The following is a 21,569-nucleotide window of genomic DNA, read 5'->3' on the forward strand; positions in this document are numbered from 1 at the left end:
ATTACAATGAACAAGTATGTCAAATGAACCTGGTTTCCAGCATCAACCATGCCATGGGATCTGGGATGAGCCCATTGCAGTCGGTCCTCCAATGCCCACTCATAGCCGGCAGTCTGGACTTCAGTGCTGGTCTCAAGGCAGCCACAAAAAAAAGGGACCAAACAGGGTCCACACATGGCTTTTCAATGCAGGGCCCGATCGCCTGACCTGTTTGGACAAATCACGCAATAGCTTAATCTGTGGGCAGATCCAGGGGTGCAGTGATAAATTTTTTAGGTGTTGGAGCTCACCAAAACAGTGATAAGGAGGACTTGGCCTTGATGGCTGACATTTTGCATTTGGTGCTGATTAATTGAAAGTGAACTGTAGGACTTCGAAGTAGGACCACCCATCGTGGAAGAAACAGGTATGTCCAGATGTCCAGAATACAGAATAGTGTTCAGCAAGGGTGGGGGGGAGGTGTGGGGTAGGGAGTGGGGGGAGTGCAGCTGCGCAGAGATGGAGCGGCCCGATGAGATGTCAAAGTGACCCGATGAGGTGCCAGAGCGCCGCTTCGGTGAGCTCCGGTGGCACTGCAACCTTGGGCAGATCTAACAATTGATTGATACCCAAAGGGGGCAATCACATGTCAGCCTCACAGGTGGACAGATCTAACCCGTGATTGGCAGAAGAGGTCACTTCTGATCTCAGGATTGCTCTCCATAATCCATACTACGCATGTCCAAAAGATTCAGATATATCCCTCCCACCCTTACCTTTTTGTTTGGATGCCTGCTGACATTTTTCCATACCTTGATGAAGGACTCAAGCCCGAAATGTTGGTTATGTATCTTTGTCTTTGCTACGTAAAGTACACTGTTTGACCTGCTGAGTTTCTCCAGCATTGTGTTTTACTTGAACTGCAGATTTCCGTGTTTTACTTCAATGTTGTATTAAAGTCAAGCACCTCAATGCAAGTAGCTGAAATATGTACTGCTAGACACATGTTGCTGGAAGTGATCAGTAGGTCAAGCAGAATCAGTGGGAGTGAAAGAATGGTCAACATTTAGACCAGAAATGCTTTATTGAACTCTGTCTTAAGAACAGAGTTTCAGCTCAAACTGTTGACCAATCTTTATCTCCCACTGATGTGGGTGGATTTTTTCCTTTAGATTCAGATTCTAAATGAAAACAGAACTGTCAATATGTCCATGTTTTTTGGATAACATTTTGCACTGTGGTAGCGAAAGATATTTTGAAGAGGGGTAAAGTACTCACCCCCAGATATTTCCATACTTCTTGTAGCATTCTACATCAAAGTTAAATAAACCCTGCCAAGAAGAAAACCAATTGTCAGCAAAAATATTCACATAATATATTCACATGGATGTAGCATAGGGCACAAGCAGTAAAATGAACTAGGCTTTATTGCAAATTGCCTGGGTGCTTCTGTGGTGAATGGATTGCATGAGCAGGAACTACACAAGAAAAGATCAGCACGGGAACTCTGAGGGGAGACCCAATGCCACAAGAGCACTTTGCGACCCTTTCCTCCCTTATCAGACTAAAATTTCCAAAGCTACTGATGTCTTTCTGAGAGAGGACATGCACAACTGCTGCAGTCTACAGATTAACAGTGACTAGACAAAGAAATATCAAAAGCATTCCTACTATCTCATTCTGCACTTTTCATTGAAGCAATGTATCCCAAAATCTGCATTTGCAGTTTATTGAATGATATGTTTTGACCAAAGCATTGCAGTCAAACTCTGTGCCAACTTCAGTTGAAATTGAACAAGGCCCTTGAGGAATATGAAGGAAGCAGGAAAGAAGAGGTCTGCAAGTCAGATAATGAAGAATCCCAAGACATTCCATATGTCATTAAAAGAGCCCCCATCATCCTGCTCACAACGTTTTCTCACTGGCCCCTTTGGGTACGGATGCCTAGAAACCAGCACCTTGTGTTCAAGAATAGTTTGTTTCAAATGGTGATCCGTCAAGTGGATGGTGGTGAGAATAGGGAGAAAATTATGTATTTATCTTCTATGGGACATTGATAATATGAAGGAGGTGGTGATGGGTCTCTTGAAAAAACATCAGGTGGATAAGTGCATCCCACAATACACAGATCTATTCCACAATATTGAGGGTGGCAAAAAAGAAGATTGTTGGAGCCTTGAACAAAATCTTTCTGTCCTCTGTAGCCACAGACAAGATGGTAGAAGATTGGAAAATGGCCAATGCTATTTCTTTGCGAAGAAGGGCAACGGGGACAAACCTGGATATGAGAGGCCAGTGAGTTTCAGTGTAGGGAAATTATTGGAGGTGATTCTTAGGATGGGATTTACTTGCATTTGGGAAAAATTGTGGAGATGATCAGTGTGGCTTTTATATGAACCAGGATGGTTCATTTACTGATTTGAGTGTTTTGAAGAAGTGACAAATGTGATAGACAAAGATAGAGCAGAAGATGTTGTATATATGACTGTTGGAAAGGATTTGACAAGGTCCCTCATGGTAGGATGTTTAAGTCACATGGGATCCACAGTGAGTTTGTAAGTTGGATACAAAATTGGCTTGGTGATAGAAAACAGTGAATAGTGGTAGATGGGTTGTTTCTCTAAATGGAGGTCACTGACTAATGGTTTTCCAGTGCTGGGATCTCTGTTGTCTGTGATATGTATAAATAGTTTGGATGAAACTGTAAGTGGACTGATTAGTAAATTTGCATGTGACACAAAAATTGGTGTGTTTGCAGATAGCGAAGTTGATTGTCAATCGATACAGCAGGACATAGATCGTACAGAAATTTGGGCAGAAAAACGGCAGATAAAATTTAATGTGAAAAAGAGAGAGGTGCTGTATTTTTGAAGGTCCAAATGTAAGAAGAAACTATACAGCAAATGGCAGGACCTATCAATGCATTGATGTACAGAATGATAATGGGTTTATTGTCATACAAAATTCTTATTTACTGCAGCTGAACAGGTACTTGGTTAAAAAATATATACATCATTGAATTTAAAAGAGGCAATAAATAACAAAAGATAGCTAGATAATATCCACAGTTATCCACATGCAAAAAAAAAATTGATTTTACAATGGAGCCATATGAATGAAACATTTTGGGGGAAAGAAAAGACTTTGCTGCCAAACAAAGCAAGATTTTTTTCCAAGGTTGGAGGCATTTGGAGGCAGCCAAGAATGACCTAGATAAATGCAGAAAATTAACAATGTTCTCAGAACGTTTCTTGCTTTGACATGATTGTGATTGACTAACATGGAACCTAGCTTTAGTCATGAATTACATTCCACGTAGCTTTCCTCTTTTGTTCTATAACCAGGAAATAATCATGCAGGCTGAAAAGATTCGCTCCATATTTCTTGTGCCCTTATTTAGCTTCAAGTTTATGCGAAGAGAGGTGAATGTTTGCTCTCTTCTACTAGCTTTTATTGAAGTTATGAATTTTTAATTATTTTCCATAATTAAAATGCTGACATTTGAGCTAACCCTTGTAAGAAGTGCTTTTTTTTATTAATAGTTAATATTTGTTACTTTCAGATTAATTTTATCCATGAATTTGTTGGGGAAAAAGAAGTGTCAGCTGTAATAAGTGGAATACTTAACATACCGTTTCATTACATCTCCGCAGAACCCTTCTGTGCCCATGTGTTTGATTACATTGTCAATCGAAAGCCTGAGAGCAAGCAAAGTTGAACGACCAAAGGAACTGCTCATATTAACTATTTGAGACTCTTATATTCATGAAACAAAATTTATTTATTTATTTATTTGTATAAATGAACTACTTGTCCCACACATATGTTGTTTTTCATATGTGTATTATGTCTGGCTGTAATGACTGCATGTTTTTGCACCGAGGACTGGAGAACGCGGTTTTGTCTTGAACAAACAGATGACAATAAACTTCACTTGACAAAGGGAGATTCGGGAGACAGATCGCCATTTGAAACAAACTATTCTTGAACGCAAGGTGCTGGTTTCCAGGCTTCCGTACCCAAAGGGGCCAGTGAGAAGACGTTGTGAGCAGGATAAAAAAAAGACATCAGCTATGCTTTGAATGGCAGAGCAGACTCGATGGGATTGAATGGGGTACCTCTGCTCCTCAGGCTGATGGTCTTATGGTGTTGGCTGCCTTCTTGAATGAGCACCTCATAAAGATGTTTGCAGTGGATGAGAGGTCAGACCCTGTGATGGGCATGCTATACTTCCTTCCTTCTGCAGCATTATGTGTTCCCAGGCAGTCAAATTCCCCAACCAGATTGTGATGCAACCAGTCAGTAAACCTCCTGACTTATCATAACATTCAAGAAGATTATGTAAGGAATGCCTATGTAAGGAATAGAGGGATCTGAGTCATGTGCAAGTGGCAAAATTTTAGATGGATTTGGGCATTATGTTTACTGCAAGTAATGTCCACCAAAGGGCCTGCTCCTGTGCTGTATGTTTTGTGTTTTATAAAATGTTTTGGGGAAAAAGATTTTCACGACAGTTTTCTTTTACTCTGAGAGCAGAGTATTTCTTTGCGAAGAAGGGCAACGGTTCTTGCGAACCAAGAACGCACTACTGGGGGGAAGGTAGAAGCAACTAGAAAGAGGTATTAAGACTGACACACAAACAGGCAGTGCACAGAAGGATATGAAGGCAGGTTAATTACTCTTTTTTGGCATCATGGTCAGTGCAGACACAATGGGCTTATGTTCCCTTCTATGTTCACTTCAAGTTGCCATTTTAAGACTCATGCTTCCCTGACTTTGCATTGCTGATCGCCATCTATATTACTAGGCCGCCCAGTTAGCGTAGCGGTTGTTCATGCAATGCTGTTACAGCTCCAGTAACCCAGGTTCGAATCTGGCACTGTCCGTAAGGAATGTGCACGTTCTCCTCGTGTCTGAGTGGGTTTCCTCCGGGCGCTTTGCTTTCCTCCCACCCTTCAAAACCGCATGAGGGTTGTAGGCCAATTGGATGGATGGGCTCATGGGCTGGAAGGGCCTGTTACCACACTGTAAGTCTAAATTTAAATTGGGCAAGATGACCATCAGAAAGAAAAAGAAACACTAGGGAATATTATTTAGCTTGCCATAGGTTGGTGTTGTGTTTTGTCTGGCAATCGATTCAAGATATGGAAATCTGAAAGCAGGTCACATGTGAATCCCCTTGAGATCTTCTTGCTTCTGTTCAAAAGAACCCAACAAATAACCAGCAAATACTGAGAACCACTTGAACAAACAGTTTTTTTTTATTTTTTTTATTTTTCACACTATGAACCATATTAATCAAAATACACACAAATATTTCCCTCTTGAATATACACAGTGTCTTTTTCTCCCCTTTTCCCCCCTCCCTTCCCTCCCTCCTTCACCACCCCCCTCCCCACCCACTCAACGTTCAACCTATATGATACATTAAACCCATTAAACAATGTCATCACACAATGAAAATAAGCAAGAAATTTGAGTCATCTACTTTTACACACTGGGTCAGTTCATTTCATCTTCTTCTCCTTCTGTCATTTTAGGCGGTGGAGGTCCGCGGTAGGACTTCTCTGTTGTGTTCCATGTACGGTTCCCAAATTTGTTCGAATACTGTGATGTTATTTCTTAAATTATATGTTATTTTTTTCCAATGGAATACATTTATTCATTTCTATGTACCATTGCTGTATTCTCAGGCTATCCTCTAATTTCCTGGTTAAGATAATACATTTTTTTGCTACAGCTAAGGCATCCTAATAAATCTTTTTTGTGCTCCATCCAATTCGAGTCCAAGTTTGATGGTCAGATAAAGAGTGTCATCCCAAAAGCCGAGTGAACGTTACATGGATGCTGCCTGGCTCATTGATTGGTCAAGATTCCTGCATCTCCAGTTCTTGTGCTTCACTAATACCACACCATTTTATTCCAGTCTTGATATTGAAATATTTGCCATTTTCACCCAAAATGTTTTTAAAAATGACATCCTTACCAAATCCTGTCAAATCAAATTTTTCCTATGGTATTCACTTTATTGACGACAAACTGATGGTGCCAATCACAAGAGCACATGTTCAAACATTGATACTGGAGCATTTTCACACCTCCTCTCACTCAATCATGGCAGGCAATTTCAGAGAGGTCATTATTGTGCTTTCCTTTCACCAATGAAAGAATTGTTTGATGCAGGTTAAGCATTATCAGGAGATATGGATAAACATACCTTTCTGTATTGTAAGAATGTTCCCAAGAATGGGATTGGCCTTGGTCCTGGAATTCCAAGTCGTTTAAAAAACCCATAAGGTAAAACACTGTACCTGCAAATTGAATTTAAATGGTTACAAACTTAAAAACTGATATTTAGAATTTGATATTGTAAGAAAGAAAACACATTGTCATTGGAACGTGATTTTCTTGGGGAAATTAAACACAAGATTGGATGACCAATTTACAGATACATATCTCTGCAATAGCAATTCAGAACTTTCAATTTTACTTCTCCATCCTACTTCCATTTTGACCTAGCTTGTCTTCGATCTGATCATGGGAGCCACACCCCATATTGCTTCTCGGCTCGTTAGTGCCCTTGGGAATGGATACTGAATTTAACATTTTCAAGTCATTATCCATTTTTCTCTCAGCATGGATGCAACTAGATTTTAATTTATTGTCTTTCCTGTCTCTAATTCTGTGTTTTAAAGTAATTGCGATTTTGGCAACTTTGTTCTCCACCCATCCTCCTCCCTGCAACCTTAACATGCTGGCCTTGTCACTTTTCCCGTTCTGATGAAGGAACCTCTGTTACATGTTCCTCGCAACGCAGGATGCTCTTTATCGACTACCATTCGGCATTTAACACCATCATCCCCTCAAAACTGATCAGCAAACTTCAAGTCCTTGGACTCAACACCCCACTGTGCAATTGGATAATAGATTTCCTCATCTCCTCCAGACCACAATCAGTGAAAACTGGCAAGAACTTCTCCTCCACAATCTCCATCAGTACCAGAGCAGCACAGGGATGTGTTCTTAGCCCCCTACTCGACTCATTTTACACCTACGACTGAGTAGCTCAGGTTGACCATAACACCATCTACAAATTTGCCGATGATACCACGGAATTGGGTTGTATAAAGGAAGGGATACAGGACAGGGATTGAAAACTTGGCTGAATGTGGTGCAACAACAACAACCTTGCACTCAATGTCACCAAAACTGAGGAGCTGATTGTTGACTTCTGGAAAGGAAAGCCAGAAGTAAACAATCCAGTGATCATTGGGGGAAATCAGAAGTGGAGAGGGTGAGCAAATTTAGGCTCTTGGGAGTCACTATTTCAGAGGATCTTTCCTGGACCCAACACATTAATGGCATCGTGAAGCAAGCACATCAGTGGCTCTACTTCCTCAGGAGTTTGCGGAAGTTTGGTATTACATCAGAAACTCTGGAAAATTTCTTTAGAGGTGTGGTTAAAAAGTGTGCTGACCGGCTGCATCACAGTCTGGTATCGGAATACCAAGTAGTGGACACAGCCCAGGATATCACAGGCAAAACCCTCCCCGCTTTTGAGTACATCTACAGGGAACGCTGCTGTCGGAGAGCAGCAGCAATCATCAAAGACCCTCACTGCTACCATCAGGAAAGAGGTATAGATGCCACAAGACTCACACCATCAGGTTCGTGAACAGCTGCTCCCCCTCCATCATCAGACTCCTCAACAACAAACTCAATCGGGGACTCATTTAAGGACTCTTGCTCGTGCACTTTATTAATTTTCTTTTTGCACTCTCTGTATTGCACAGTTTGTTTACAGCTCTTTGTTTGCTGAAATGTTTTACGCTGCATACCATTTATTTTGTGCACAAACAATTAGTGGTCATTCTGCTGTACCCACAAGAAATAGGAATCTCAGGGTTGTCAGGGTCGGGTAAACATAGCCGCGAGAGAAGCATATGCTACTGCCCTGTAATTTCAAGGGCCCCCACAGATCTTTGTGTAGCAGTTATTAGATTCCACTCATAGTCTGTGTTAATAACACTGTTTAGAGGTGATGATTGGCTAAAATCACTGACCTTAAATATAAGCGGGGTTATTAACACAGACTATCCCCGGCAACTCGTGGCAACAGCTCAATGCGGGAGCAATGACTGTATTGGTTACCCATAATCCCCCACGCAACTGGAACCGCTCTGTGTTTCCCTGGGTCTGACACTGGCAGAGCGGTTCCAGCTGCGTGGGGGATTATGGGTAACCAAGACAGCCATTGATCCTGCACGCCGCCACCTTAAGTTTTGTTTTAAAAAAAATGTGTAAGTGTAGCAAAGTATTCTATACTGAGCTACTATAGACGTCAGTGTATACGTTGTAGAATCGCTGTACACGTTGTCAGGCTGATGTATACGCGGGAAAGTCAATGTACACGCTGTGGAGTTTAGTGCAAGAGTGACACCTCCAGGCATGTATGCAGGGCTGACATACATCACTGCTTCTGTCTCATGGACAAGAAGTAAAGTCATCAGACCAGATAAAAAAAAACCTGTGTTGGATGCAGGTCAATTTCTTTAATTTCTTGCATTTGCCACAGCACGTCTGCCATTTTTTGGGAGCCGGTTCACTTGCTGGTAAGTGGATCACCGCATGATTCCCCCCTCCCCACCCCCAGCCCCGAACCAGCAATCCCACTGTGGACTCCCAAAATTTGTATATTTTCTTTTGTCTGGATGGCCTTCCTCTCTGCTGTGGCGCCTGAACCACGAGTGGTCCGTCCAGATCCAGATGGGTGGTCAATTGCAAAAGCTTCTTTACCTCTAATGTCCAAAATGTATGTCAAACCACTGCAGTTTAGTACCTCGAAGGGACCCTCATTTGGACGTTGGAATGGTGCTCGATGTGCTCCTTTCTGCATGAAAATGTACTTGCAGTCCTGCAAGTTCTGGGGTATATAGAACCTGGCCTGGCCATATTGAGATGTCGGTATGGGCACTAAAGAACCAAGCTTCTCGCGGAGCTTGCTCAGGACTGCTGCAGGTGTGTCCTCCCATCTTCCTGTGTCTGATACAAATTCTCTTGGAACCATTAAGGGTGCACCGTAGACCAGCTCTGCAGATGAGGCACCTATCTCATCCTCAGGTGCCGTTTGTATGCCCAAGAGTACCCATGCCAATTTGTCAACCTAGTTAGGTCCCTGCAGACGCGCCACAAGGCCGATTTCAAATGTCTGTGGAACCTTCTATTAGTCTGTGGGATTGTGGGTAGTACGCAGTTGTGTGGTGCAACTTGATTCCAAGCAGGGTGGCCATTGTTGACCACAGGCTTGACATGAATGGGGCAACTCTGTTGGACGTGATGTGTGCTGCGAGACCGAAATGTGCTATCCAGGTGGAAATGAGGGCCCTGGCGCAGGTGTCAGTAGTCATGTCTGCCAGTGGAACCACCTCTGGCCACCGCGTGGCCCGATCCACTATCCTGAGAAGAAAAATGGAACCACGTGACACTGGCAGGGAGCCTATAATGTCCATGTGTACATGACCATACCTCCAATATGTCAATTCAAAAGATTGTAGTGGGGCTTTCATATATTGCTGGACTTTGGATGTCTGGCAATGAGTGCATGTCTTCACCCAACTGCTAACCTGTTTTCGAAGGCCATGCCACACAAATCTGTTGGCTACCATCCAGACAGTCATTCTGATCAATGGATGTGCCAACACTTGTACCACATCAAGTACCTACCACCTCCAGGCCACCGGAACAATTAGGTGAGGACGACCTGCAGACACATTACACAGGAGTTTGAGCTCCCCCAGGCCGACTGGAATTTCTTCCAGCTGCAGGTTCGAGTCTCCTGTTCTGTAACGTGGAAGTTCTTCGTCTGTCTGTTACACTTTCGCGAGCAACATAGTCCACCCCTTTGGGCTAAGGTCTGCATGGACTGTATGGCCGGATGAGACAGTGCATCTGCCACTATGCTGGCCTTTCCTGAGATGTGCTCGATGCCATCGTGAACTCAGAAATATATGATAAATGTCTCTGTTGATGAGCCGACCATGGATCTGACATCATAGTGAAGGCAAATGTAAGCAGCTTGTGGTCTGTAAAAGCCTGCCTTCTAGAAAGTAACTGAAATGTCTGATAGCTAGGTGCAGTGCCAACAATTCTCAATCAAAAGCACTGTACTTGTGTTATGGTGGTCTTAGGTGCTTGCTAAAGAAGGCCAACGTTTCCAATGCTCATCGATGTACCGTTCAAGCACCCCTCCTACTCCTTTACTGGATGCATCCACTGTCATGGCTGTTAGGACATCTGTTCTTGGGTGGACCAGCAATGCAGCATTAGCCAATGCATCCGTGGCATTCGCGAATGCTGCCGAAGATTCTTCGTCCCAAGTGACATCCCTTTCCTTGCCTGACATCAGGGCAAAAAGGTGGTGCATGATGTGAGCCGCTGATGATAGAAACTGACAGTAAATATTTACCATTCCAACAAACTCCTGGAGGTCTTTAACTGTGCTGGGCTTAATGAATGCCCGGATCGCCTCAACCTTTGCCGGTAGTGACTTTGCTCCATGTTTGTTGATTCTATGGGCCAGAAAGTCCATGGTCGCTAGCCCAAATTGACACGTGTCTGGGTTAATGGTCAGCACAAACTCATTCAAATGAGTGAAAAGCTTGTGCAGGTGGGACAGATGGTCATGACGACTGTGGCTAGCGATAAGTATGTCATCTAGGTATATGAAAGTAAAGTCAATATCGCATCCCACTCTGTCCATTAAACATTGGAAAATCTGTGCAGCATTCTTGAGCCCAAAAGGCATCCTTCTGAATTCAAAAAGGCCAAAGGGCGTAATAATTGCCGTTATTGGAATGTCATCCAGGTGAACCGGGATCTGATGATACACCTGGACCAGGTACACCTTGGAAAAGATGCGGGCTTCCTGTAGGTGGAGTCCTGTAGATGCATTACTGCATAGCAATCTGGTGGGGTAACTTTGTTCAACCTGCAGTAATCACCGCAGGGTCTCCATCCAACTGCGGCCTTGCATAACAAGTGGAGCAGGGAGGCCCAGAGGCTATCGGACCGTTGTATGATACCCATGTCCTCCATCCTTTCAAACTCCTCTTTGGCTAGACAAAGTTTTTCTGGAGGGAACCTGCAAGCTTGGGCATGCAGCGGGGGCCCTTGGGTTGGTATGTGGTGCTGCTCCCCTTGTTTCAGCATCGCCAAGGTGAATTGCGGGGAATTCCACCAACAACTTGGCGAATTCATTCTCCAAAAGTGTTATGGAGTCTAGATATGGGGCTGGCAGCTTGATCTCACCTAGGGTGAAGGTCTGGAAAATGCCGGTATGAACAAGCCTTTGTCCTTCTAGATCAAACAGCAGACCATGTACTCTGAGAAAATCAGCTTCTAGTAGCAGTTGTGCAACCACGGCCAATGTGAATGTCCACCTGAACTTGGTATCACTGAACCAAAGTGCGATCCTGAATGAGCCAAATGTCTGGATAGTACTGCAGTTTGCAGCTTTCACTGATAACCCAGGTTTTCCGTTACGTGTGTCATGCCCCAAAGGGGGAAACATGCTGATCTCAGCCCCTGTATCCACCAAGAAATGTCAGCCGGAATGTCTACACCAGACATACAAAAGGTTGTCTTGACGGCCAGCCACCACAGCCATTAGCAACTGCTGGCCCAATGCGTTTCCCTGAAATGCACAGTGGGGTCAGCAATGGTGAGCTTCTGGACCCTATCATTGATGGTAGAAACACCAATGGGTGCTACCTTTGGCCTGTTGACTCCTGGCCAACTGATGGTCTGACAACGGATTTGATCAACCCTGGTGCTGGTCTAATGTTGGAGTTGCTCAGTCCTGCTGCTGTGAGTGGGATCTGGTGATCTGTCCTGCGGTTGTCACACTTTCTTCCTTAGACTGTCATAGAAGGTCAGCATGGGCCGCGACTCTCCATGGGTCACTGAAATCCTCATCGGCCAGCAACACGTGGATATCTTCTGACAACTGCTCCAAGAAAGCCTGCTCGAACATGAGGCAGGGCCTATGCCCTTCCACTAGTGCCAGCATTTAATTTATGAGCATGGAAGGGGTCCTATCTCCCAAGCCATCCAAGTGAAGTAAATGGGCCACTTACTCACGTCCTGAGAGGCCAAAGGTATTGATGAGCAGATTCTTGAGCGCCATCTACTTGCCCTCCTCCCAAAGCTGCTGCAGAAAACTGGAAGCTCAACATGCCGTCTCTTGATCCAGGCACTTACTACATAGTAGTACTGTGTGGAATCAGATGTAATCTGCCCCAAATAGAATTGCGCTTCTGCTTGGTCAAACCATACATGTGTTTGTGAAGTCCAAAATATTGGCAGTTCCAAAGCCAAGGCATGCATTGAAGAATAATTTTCCACGTCAGTGTACATATTGTCGAATTGATGTGTATGTGGGGAAGTCAATGTACACACTGTGGAGTCTAGTGCAAGACTGACACCTCTAGGCTTATCATGTGGACAGGAAGTGACATCATCATTGAATCATCAGTCCAGATAAAAACTTGTGTTGGATGCAGGTCAATTTTCTGTGTTTTCCACAGCATGTCCACCATTTTGGGAGCTGGTTCGCTTGCTGGTAAGTGGGTTGCCACATTAGTAAGTTTTAACAGGGCAGTGGAGGGGCAACTTCAGTGTGTGCTTTCCCCGCACATGTGCCAGCGGGCACAATTTTGGGCCCCTTTTAAATATTTGCTACAGGCCCTGCAATAACTTAATCCAGCACTGAGGGTTGTATGTGATGTCAGGAATGTACTCTGACAAAAATTCTGATAACTAAAATCTAGAAGACCTGTTGTCCAGAACTTTTCATGCAGTTGAATTGTGCCATATCTGATAACTAACATGGAATGTTTGCAGTGAAACATGAAATTCTGCAGGTGCTGTGATTGTAGTAAAAACACACGCACAAATGTTGGAGGAACTTAGGCGGTTTCGCAGCATTCATAGGAGGTAACTGATGTTTGAGGCTTGAGCCCTTCTTCAAGGTATAAGAACAGGAAAGCATCGGAATAAAGACAGAAGAATGGCAGGGGAGGAGTTCAGGCCAATGAATATAATGTGGAAAGGTGAGAATTGATTATGGCTCTGTGACAGGAGTGGCGGGGGGTGGGGGAGATAGAGAGAGGGGGAGAGAGAGAGAAGTGGGAGAGAGAGAAGGGTAGAGAGAGGGGGAAGAGAGAAGGGTGAGAGAGAGAGAAGGGAAGGGAGGGGGAGAGAGTTGAGAGAGAGATGAGAGAAAGACAACAGAGGAAAGAAGAAAGGGGGCAGGCTAACGGAAACCAGAGAAGTCAATGTTAATCCCATCCGGTTGGAGCCAAGAAGGAAGATGAGGTGTCATTATATAACAATGATGTTTGTAGGAGCTTGGTGTATGCACAGTGACCACCAGATTTTCCATATCAGATTGGTGATCACAATTCAAGACTATTTCATTGGCCGCAAGGAAATTTGGGATGTTGCTATGAAAGGCACTAAATAATAATACCTTTTTTTATATGAGCAATAAATCTGTATCCAAAGGTAGACAGGTCAAATGACTCTCAAAGTTCAATGCACTTTGTGTTCTACACCCTGCTTTGAAGGAGCTATTGGTTGTTTCCCTTTTATATACAGCAGTACATGATCAGTGTTTTTGGTCACAAATAGCAATGAAGCAAAAAGGGTGAAATAAAACACCCCACTCCAGACCAATGCAGTGTTTACAAATCGAAATGTGACATTCAGATTCATTGTTAGAGTAGATCTCCATGACTTCAGATTCAACCCTGAGATTCTTTTTCCTGAATGACCACTTGTTGGTCGTGCGAGAAAAAAAACTGGACTCAACAAATTCCTCGATTTAAAATGACTCTTACGTCCTTCACTCACCCACTCCAGTATCAAAAACTTTATTGGGTTTAGCTTGATCCCCACAAGCTGAACCTAACCCTCGTTAATGTTCAACAGTATCGCTGGCGTCGTGATTTTTTTTAAAGTAATTTGCTTCCTACTCCCTGACTCTACCCTGGTTAATTGCAAAGAAATTCTTACTGTCCACCCTTGAGTCTACCCTGGTTAACTGCAATGGAATTCTTACTGCCCACCCCTGAGTCTACCCTGGTTAATTGCAAAGGAATTCTTACTGCCCACCCCTGAGTCTACCTTCGTTACTTGCAAAGGAATTCTTACTGTCCACCCCTGAGCCCACCCTGGTTAATTGCAAAGGAATTCTTACTGCCCACCCCTGAGCCCACCCTGGTTAATTGCAAAGGAATTCTTACTGCCCACCCCTGAGTCTACCCTCGTTACTTGCAAAGGAATTCTTACTGCCCACCCCTGAGCCCACCCTGGTTAATTGCAAAGGAATTCTTACTGCCCACCCCTGAGTCTACCCTCGTTAATTGCAAAGGAATTCTTACTGTCCACCCCTGAGCCCACCCTGGTTAATTGCAAAGGAATTCTTACTGCCCACCCCTGAGCCCACCCTGGTTAATTGCAAAGGAATTCTTACTGCCCACCCCTGAGCCCACCCTGGTTAATTGCAAAGGAATTCTTACTGTCCACCCCTGAGCCCACCCTGGTTAATTGCAAAGGAATTCTTACTGCCCACCCCTGAGCCCACCCTGGTTAATTGCAAAGGAATTCTTACTGTCCACCCCTGAGCCCACCCTGGTTAATTGCAAAGGAATTCTTACTGCCCACCCCTGAGTCTACCCTGCTTGCGCCAGAATTAAACTTTCCTCTCTCGAGGGTGCACTCTGAATAGGAAAACTTCTTACCAGCCCAGTAAGACGATGAATGTCAGAAGTATCCACGTCTGGGTGGACAGAGAGGGACAGATCGCCCCCAAACTCTCCGAGAACATCACAGGCATCCCAGACACTTCAGAGATCGGCTGCTGTGGTGTATGCTTTTCCTCAGAGAGATTCGGTGTCGACACCAATAAGGGGGCAGGGCTTCTGACTTTCTAATCCTCGCAACGTCAACAGAAGAGGTTGGGATCAGATGTGAAGTAGTGAAACGTGCAGAGACTTGCCTTTTTAAACTTTGTCCAATGCACGTTATTATTTGCAGATGACAGCGTCATTTTTATTTCATTGCTTCATAACTATATATAGAAGAAATACATTAGAAAGGGTCTTCAGCAAAGAATTGCTGGACGAATTCAGCAAGTCAGAGGGCTTTCCTGGGTAGAAATGGCCAGGAAAGTCAACTGAAAAGATTTTGGTTTTTTTTTAAAAAGTGAGAAAGAAGTTGTCCTCAGCCAAGGTCTCGCTGTAGCAGCCCATGACCAGAAATGCGATGCCACATTGGGCTTTCTGGCGCAGAGCCTCGTGTCCAGGCAGACATGGACAACCCTGCTGGTGCCAAGGAAGTCTCCTGGAGCCCCCAGCTGAAGGACTTACAAGTTCCAGCTACCAAACAGGAGACTGACGCAGAAAAGGTGCTACCACAGAAACAGCCGACCACTTGAGACATTCAGCAGAAGCGCAAGTCAGAAAGATGCAGACTCCACAAGATAACGACCTCATGGGCATAGTTGAAAGGAGTTATCAAGAGCACAGGTCATACCTGGTAAAATCCAGAGGAAGGGTGTATCGGAGAAACAGTCGACACATCCTACCCATAAGGGAGCCGCCCCAATCCTGAACCATTCCTGATGAGACTATATACCAAGTTCTGGAATGTGAACCTGGGGTAGCCAATGCTCCCTCAAGAACAACCCATGAAACATGTGGAAGCACCCCTGAGGCAACGGATGGCACATCCTCTCAGGCTGAAGCACCCCATCCATCAGTGGCTGTAGATGACTTGAAAAATATAGATGACACTTCCCAGCTTCTAATATGTCCCAATTTCCCAATATTTCCCAGTGTCATCTTCCAAGAAACGTAAGCCTCGATATTTCAAATTGCATCTTATTCATCTAAATAAATCAAACTCCATAATTGCAGCTGTAAATAGCTTTAATTTTTAATTGATAAAAGCGAATAAACCTTTTCATAGCTTCGTAATGATGAGTAAAACATAGCATATTGTAAATGATAAAGATACTCAACTTCAAACAAATTAAAATGATAATAAATGATTAATATGATCAAGGTAACAAATTCAAAGTTTCTTGACTGCTCACGTCTCTTCCATGGTTATTCCAAAAGTGAGAACGAGTTCCTCGTCTGCTCAGATATTATGATATTATGACATAGTAACTATGGGAACTCAACAAAAACAATGAATCCTTAAAGGGATAGTACAAAATTACTAAAAATCAAAAACACAAGGTTTTAAACTCTACAGTGCCTACTTCGCCACACGCGCTGGGCGTATTTGTAAGCCCAACCCAAAATATCAGGACTAAATTGGACTGGCCGTCCATTGCTGAACTGTACCTATTGAGAGGTACAGCAACAAAATGGATTGTGGTATGTGGGGGGAGTTGCTCAAGAAAGGGGGAGTAGGCAGCCGCTCCCATCGGCTGCTCTGCCCCCGCTGCAATTGCGTTGTGACCACCGTACTTGCCACAGTGCTACTGTGCATACATGAGTCCCTGCGAGGTGTGCCGGTTAAAAACTTGGCTGATAGCAGACGCCATTACAAGAAGCTCCTGTTGTACACTGTTTGAGTTTAACAGTAAAGCGTGGACTAAGGTTACCACTTGTGTTGCCTGGTTATATGGTGCAATAACAAATAGACAGCTCATAGTGCAAACATTCATATTCTAATCATCTTACAACATTATTATAAATAAATAAAAATAGTAGAGCACAAAAGGTAAGGCAGTGCCCATGGTTCATTGATCATTCAGGAATCTGATGGCAGCGGGGAAGAAGCTGTCCCTGTGCTGTTGAATGCTCATCTTGAGGCTCCTGTCCCTTTTTCCCGATGGTAGCAGAGAGAAGAAGGCATGGCACTGGGTGGTGGGGGTCTTTGAAGATAGAAGCCACATTTTAAGGCACTGCCTCATGTAGATGTCCTCAATACCAGATGTCCTCTGGTGTTTATTCTTGTCCTGAGAAAAATATTTCATCATAGTCATTAAGTTTCCATTGATGTCATGTGGCCTCTGAACGTTGTGTGACTCTAAATCGTAAAGATAAAGATAACATTTATTTTTATACATTGCCTTATCAAGAATCAAATAGAATCAGAATTTATTGTCGTGAACAAGTCCCGAAATTTGTTTTGCAGCGTCGTCACAGGGCAAACATTCATATAACTCTCCTTACAAAAAAATAAATGGAAGTAGTGCACGAATTGTCAAAGAAAGGCAGTGTCTTTGGTTCATTGATCATTCAGGAATCTGAAGGCAGCGGGGAAAAAGTTGTCCTTATGCCGCTGAGTGTTCATCTTTAAGTTCCTGTACCTTTTTCCTGATGGTAGCAGAGTGAAGAGGGCATGGCCTGGGTGGTGGGGGTCCTTGAGCATAGAGGGTCCTTTTGTAAGACACCAGCTCTTGTAGATGTCCTCAATGAAGTGAAGTCTGGTGCCCATGATGTCACAGACTGAATTAAAAACCCTCTGGAGATAATTCTTGTCCTGACCATTGGCATCTCTGTACCAGACAGTGATGCAACCAACCAGATACACCTGTAGAACTTTTAAGAGTCTTTGGTGATATACAGAATCTCCTCAAAAACCTCACAAAGTATAGCCACTGGCTAGCCATGATTGCATCGACATGGAGGCTCCAGGACAGATCCTTGGTGATGTTTACACCCAGGAATTTAAAGTTCTGAGCCTCTCTGCTACTGAGCCCTTGATGAGGACTGGGTCTTGTTCTCCTGACTTCCTCCTGAAGTCCACAATCTCTCTTTGGTTTTGCTGATGTTGAGCACAAGGTTGTTGACGTGACACCACTCAACAAGCTGATCTATCTCCTTCCTGTATGCTTGCTCATTGCCGTTTGTGATTCTGCCGACAACCATGGTGTCATCGCCAAATTTGTAGATAGCATTGGAAATGTGCCTGGCCACACAGTCATTGTTGAATAATGAGTAGAGCAGTGGGCTAAGCACACATCCTTAAGGTGCATCTGTGTTGATAGGAGTAGGAGACATCATTTCTGATTCGTACTGACTGTGGTCTTCCGATGAGAAAATCTAGGATCCAGTTACAGAGGGGGGTGCAGAGGCCCAGGGTTTGGAGCTTCTTGACCAGCACTGAGGGAATAATGGTGTTGAAGGCTGAGCTGTAGTCTATGAAGAGCAGCCACATGTATGAATTACTGTTTCTAGGTGATTCAGAGTTGAGTGGAAGCCAGTGTCTGCTGTGGAGTGATTGTGACAATAGGCAAATTACAGTGGGTCTGGATCTCTGCTTAGGTGCGTGTAAACTCTGGTCATGACCAACCTCTCAAAAAGCATTTTGTCACAGTAGATGTCAGTGCTACTGGACAATAGTTGTTGAGGCAGCTCACCCTACTCTTCTTGTGCACTGGAATGATTGATGCCTTTTGACAGCAGGTGGGAAACTCTGAATGCAGCAATGAGAGATTGAAAATGTCTGTGATGGTTTTATTTATGTCCTTTGGTTTATAGAAGATCCTGCCCATGTTTGACTTAATTGCATTTATTGTTCTTGAGGCTTGCTCTGATTTCAACTGCCAGGCAAAGACCTTGTAGGCTCTGTCCCCTAACTCACAGCACCTTTGCTTAGATTTTGTTATCGTTTTTTCCATTCCATATATGTTTATTTTATTGCACTTGAGCTTCTTACTAATTAGTCTTCTCTATTTTTCCCACAGAGCCTCTTTGTTGAAGGTTCTTTTCTAAAATAGTCATCTTCTTTTCCAATTCATCCACCTCACTCGTATATTCCTTTTTAATCCTAGAGGCATAACTTATAATTTTTCTCCTTAAAAATGCCTTTAACATGTCCCAAAGTAAAAATTTGCCTGCAGTTGAGTCAGAATTAATCTCACAGAATCCTTTTTCTCCTATCTTCAGTTAAGATCTTATTTAAGGGATAAATTAGGTCCAGCACTGACCTTACCGCAATGTACTGAAATAGAGACTGGTTCGAAAGGGGAATCACAAACAAATTTATCTCAAAAAATATATTTCTTACTTCAGGTGGAAGTCCCTAAACAAAGGCTAGATAAGTCAAGAGAGAGATGATAATCAATTATGGATATAGAAATTGATCCATTTTGCTGGTCTGGCCTATGTTGGGACAACATAAGCAATACAATTAATGTAAGGTTTAATGTAATTTTTTTGCATCAGTTGTACCTTACTCCACAAAAATTAAATAAATTGAAATTTGAATTATCCAATTTATGTCTTTGATGCGGTCAAGATATAGGAAGCTTTTTGCATTCGACCTGGTCATGCCCTACGGTGAGATCTCTGAGAAGACTTGGGGGAATCTCCAGGAACAAATTACCAGAATTCGATACCCTCGGGTGCCAGAATTGTTTTTATTGGGGAAATTAGCAGATATAAGACATAAAATGAGGCTGTTGAAATATCAATTGAAATTTGTTAAACTCGCTTTAGTGGTGGCCATTACTTGGAAATCTGATTCCCAAATGAGTCTGATGTGCTGGAAGTCAGAAATTCACAGTTGTGTTCCCCTGGAGAAGATTACTTACAACCTCAGAAATTGTTACAACATGTTTTTAAGAATATGGAACCCGTATTTAAGATTCACCAGGGTTAACCTTTGATGATCCCCCCCTCCGGTCTCCAATACCACTACCTCCAGAATCCCAAGTGATATCTATGTCAAGATGTTTATCCCTTAAGGGTGGAAGTAAGCTCTGGATGAATCACATAATGTTTCATCTGTGTGTAATTAATGCTTTTGGAAACAGATGATATTGTCACATCATATAGGCTCCTAGAACGTTGTCTCCACTCCATCCTCAACATTCATTGGAGCGACTTCATCTCCAACATCGAAGTACTCGAGATGGCAGAGGCTGACAGCATCGAATCCACGCTGCTGAAGATCCAACTGCGCTGGGTAGGTCACGTCTCCAGAATGGAGGACCGTCGCCTTCCCAAGATCATGTCATATGGCGAGCTCTCCACTGGCCACCGAGACAGAGGTGCACCAAAGAAGAGGTACAAGGACTGCCTAAAGAAAGCTCTTGGTACCTGCCACATTGACCATCGCCAGTGGGCTGATATCGCCTCAAACTGTGCATCTTGGCACCTCACAGTTTGGCGGGCAGCAACCTCCTTTGAAGAAGACCGCGGAGCCCACCTCACTGACAAAAGACAAAGGAGGAAAAACCCAACACCCAGCCCCAACCAACCAATTTTCCTTTGCAACTGCTGCAACCGTGTCTGCCTGTCCCGCATCGGACTTGTCAGCCACAAACGAGCCTGCAGCTGACGTGGACATTACCCCTCCATAAATCTTCGTCCGCGAAGCCAAGCCAAAGATAGGAGAATATCCTCTTTCATTTTTCCTTTTCCTTTGGTGGAGGGAGGTCTTTTTCTTTTCTCTTCTTTTCTTTTTTTCCATTTTCTGCTTTTTTTAAAGATCGGCCCAGTGTGTAATTTTGTGTTTATAAACAGTGCAGAATTTGATAATTGTGATAATGTGTTGATTCTTCCTTCTTTGTCTATCAACATGTAGTTCGGTTTTGGCATTTTATTGTAAATATCTGTGATGTTTTTTGATTTGTTTGTTTTGCAACTCCATGTTGATTGAAAAACCTTAATTAAAAAAAAAGAAAATGTTGGCGAACAATCCAGCTAGTTAGTTGGCACAGATTTTCAGTGCCATGTCAGGTACACCATCAGGGCCTGACACCTTGCAAGGGTTCACCCTCATGAATGATGTTCTGACATCGGCCTCAGAGCCATGCAATTTCTAATCATATAAGTACCTCTGAAATTTTGCAGATTTTGTGCGCTTCATTGCGCTACTTCTTCAAACAGATATTCTGCACCTTGGTCCCTTTCTATAAATAATCCATTCATGGGCATTAGCTCCTCAATGACAATAAATCTGAATAGTCTGATCAGTGGTTGTTTCCTTTAATACCTTCACCTGCTTGTCCTTTCACTTTAAGCCACCTACTTCTCTAATAGCTTGAGATTTATGGGTAGCTGACTTCTGACATGTACTGGGAGTCCATGGGATGCTGAATTTGTGCTTTGGATTTGAAATCCAATTACTTTAAGAAAATGTAGTGAGTGACGGTATTCTGCATGACCCACTGGCATCCCTAAATGGTACAGAAACTGTAGTCACTGTCATGGGCCCAGATTATCAAGATCATGAATTTGCTTCGATTGAGTTTTGCAATAGGGTTCCAAATAATTAGTTATAAAGTTCAAAATCCTGAAGTAGTGTTAACTTTACATTGCAGAGATCCACCTCGATATGAACACAAAATTATTTATTTGCCACTTTCACAATTGAGTTGGACATCCTATGCTACAACAGCAAGGCCTACAACTTACATTCTTTTTAAAAAAAAGTGGAAGGGGTCAAATCTAGAAACAACTACATAGAAAACCTATACACCATAGAGGATTTTTTTTTGCATCAATAATCCAAAACAAAATAAAATTCTCTTTGCAAAACTCTTCAATAAATGAAAAGCATGA

At 43.3% G+C, this 21,569-nt stretch overlaps 1 protein-coding gene across 2 annotated transcripts in view; it reads right to left on the minus strand.

The window, feature by feature from the left end:
* LOC138746515 (cytochrome P450 3A30-like) overlaps positions 1 to 21,569 on the minus strand; it is a 117,901-nt gene that overhangs the window by 34,317 nt on the left and 62,015 nt on the right. The window contains exons 1-3 of one of the 2 annotated variants that reach the window (XM_069904739.1): positions 14,781 to 14,981; positions 6,197 to 6,290; positions 1,258 to 1,310 (exon numbers count right to left, since the gene is read on the minus strand). In XM_069904739.1, coding sequence (XP_069760840.1) covers positions 1,258 to 1,310; positions 6,197 to 6,290; positions 14,781 to 14,875 — 242 coding nt within the window. In that variant the 5' untranslated portion in view covers positions 14,876 to 14,981. Of the gene's footprint in view, positions 1 to 1,257; positions 1,311 to 6,196; positions 6,291 to 14,780; positions 14,982 to 21,569 lie in introns of those variants that run through there. The other variant, XM_069904740.1, reaches the window with a different exon arrangement.

Source organism: Narcine bancroftii, chromosome 12 (genome assembly GCF_036971445.1).
Source record: "Narcine bancroftii isolate sNarBan1 chromosome 12, sNarBan1.hap1, whole genome shotgun sequence".
Classification (NCBI taxonomy): Eukaryota; Metazoa; Chordata; class Chondrichthyes; order Torpediniformes; family Narcinidae; genus Narcine; species Narcine bancroftii.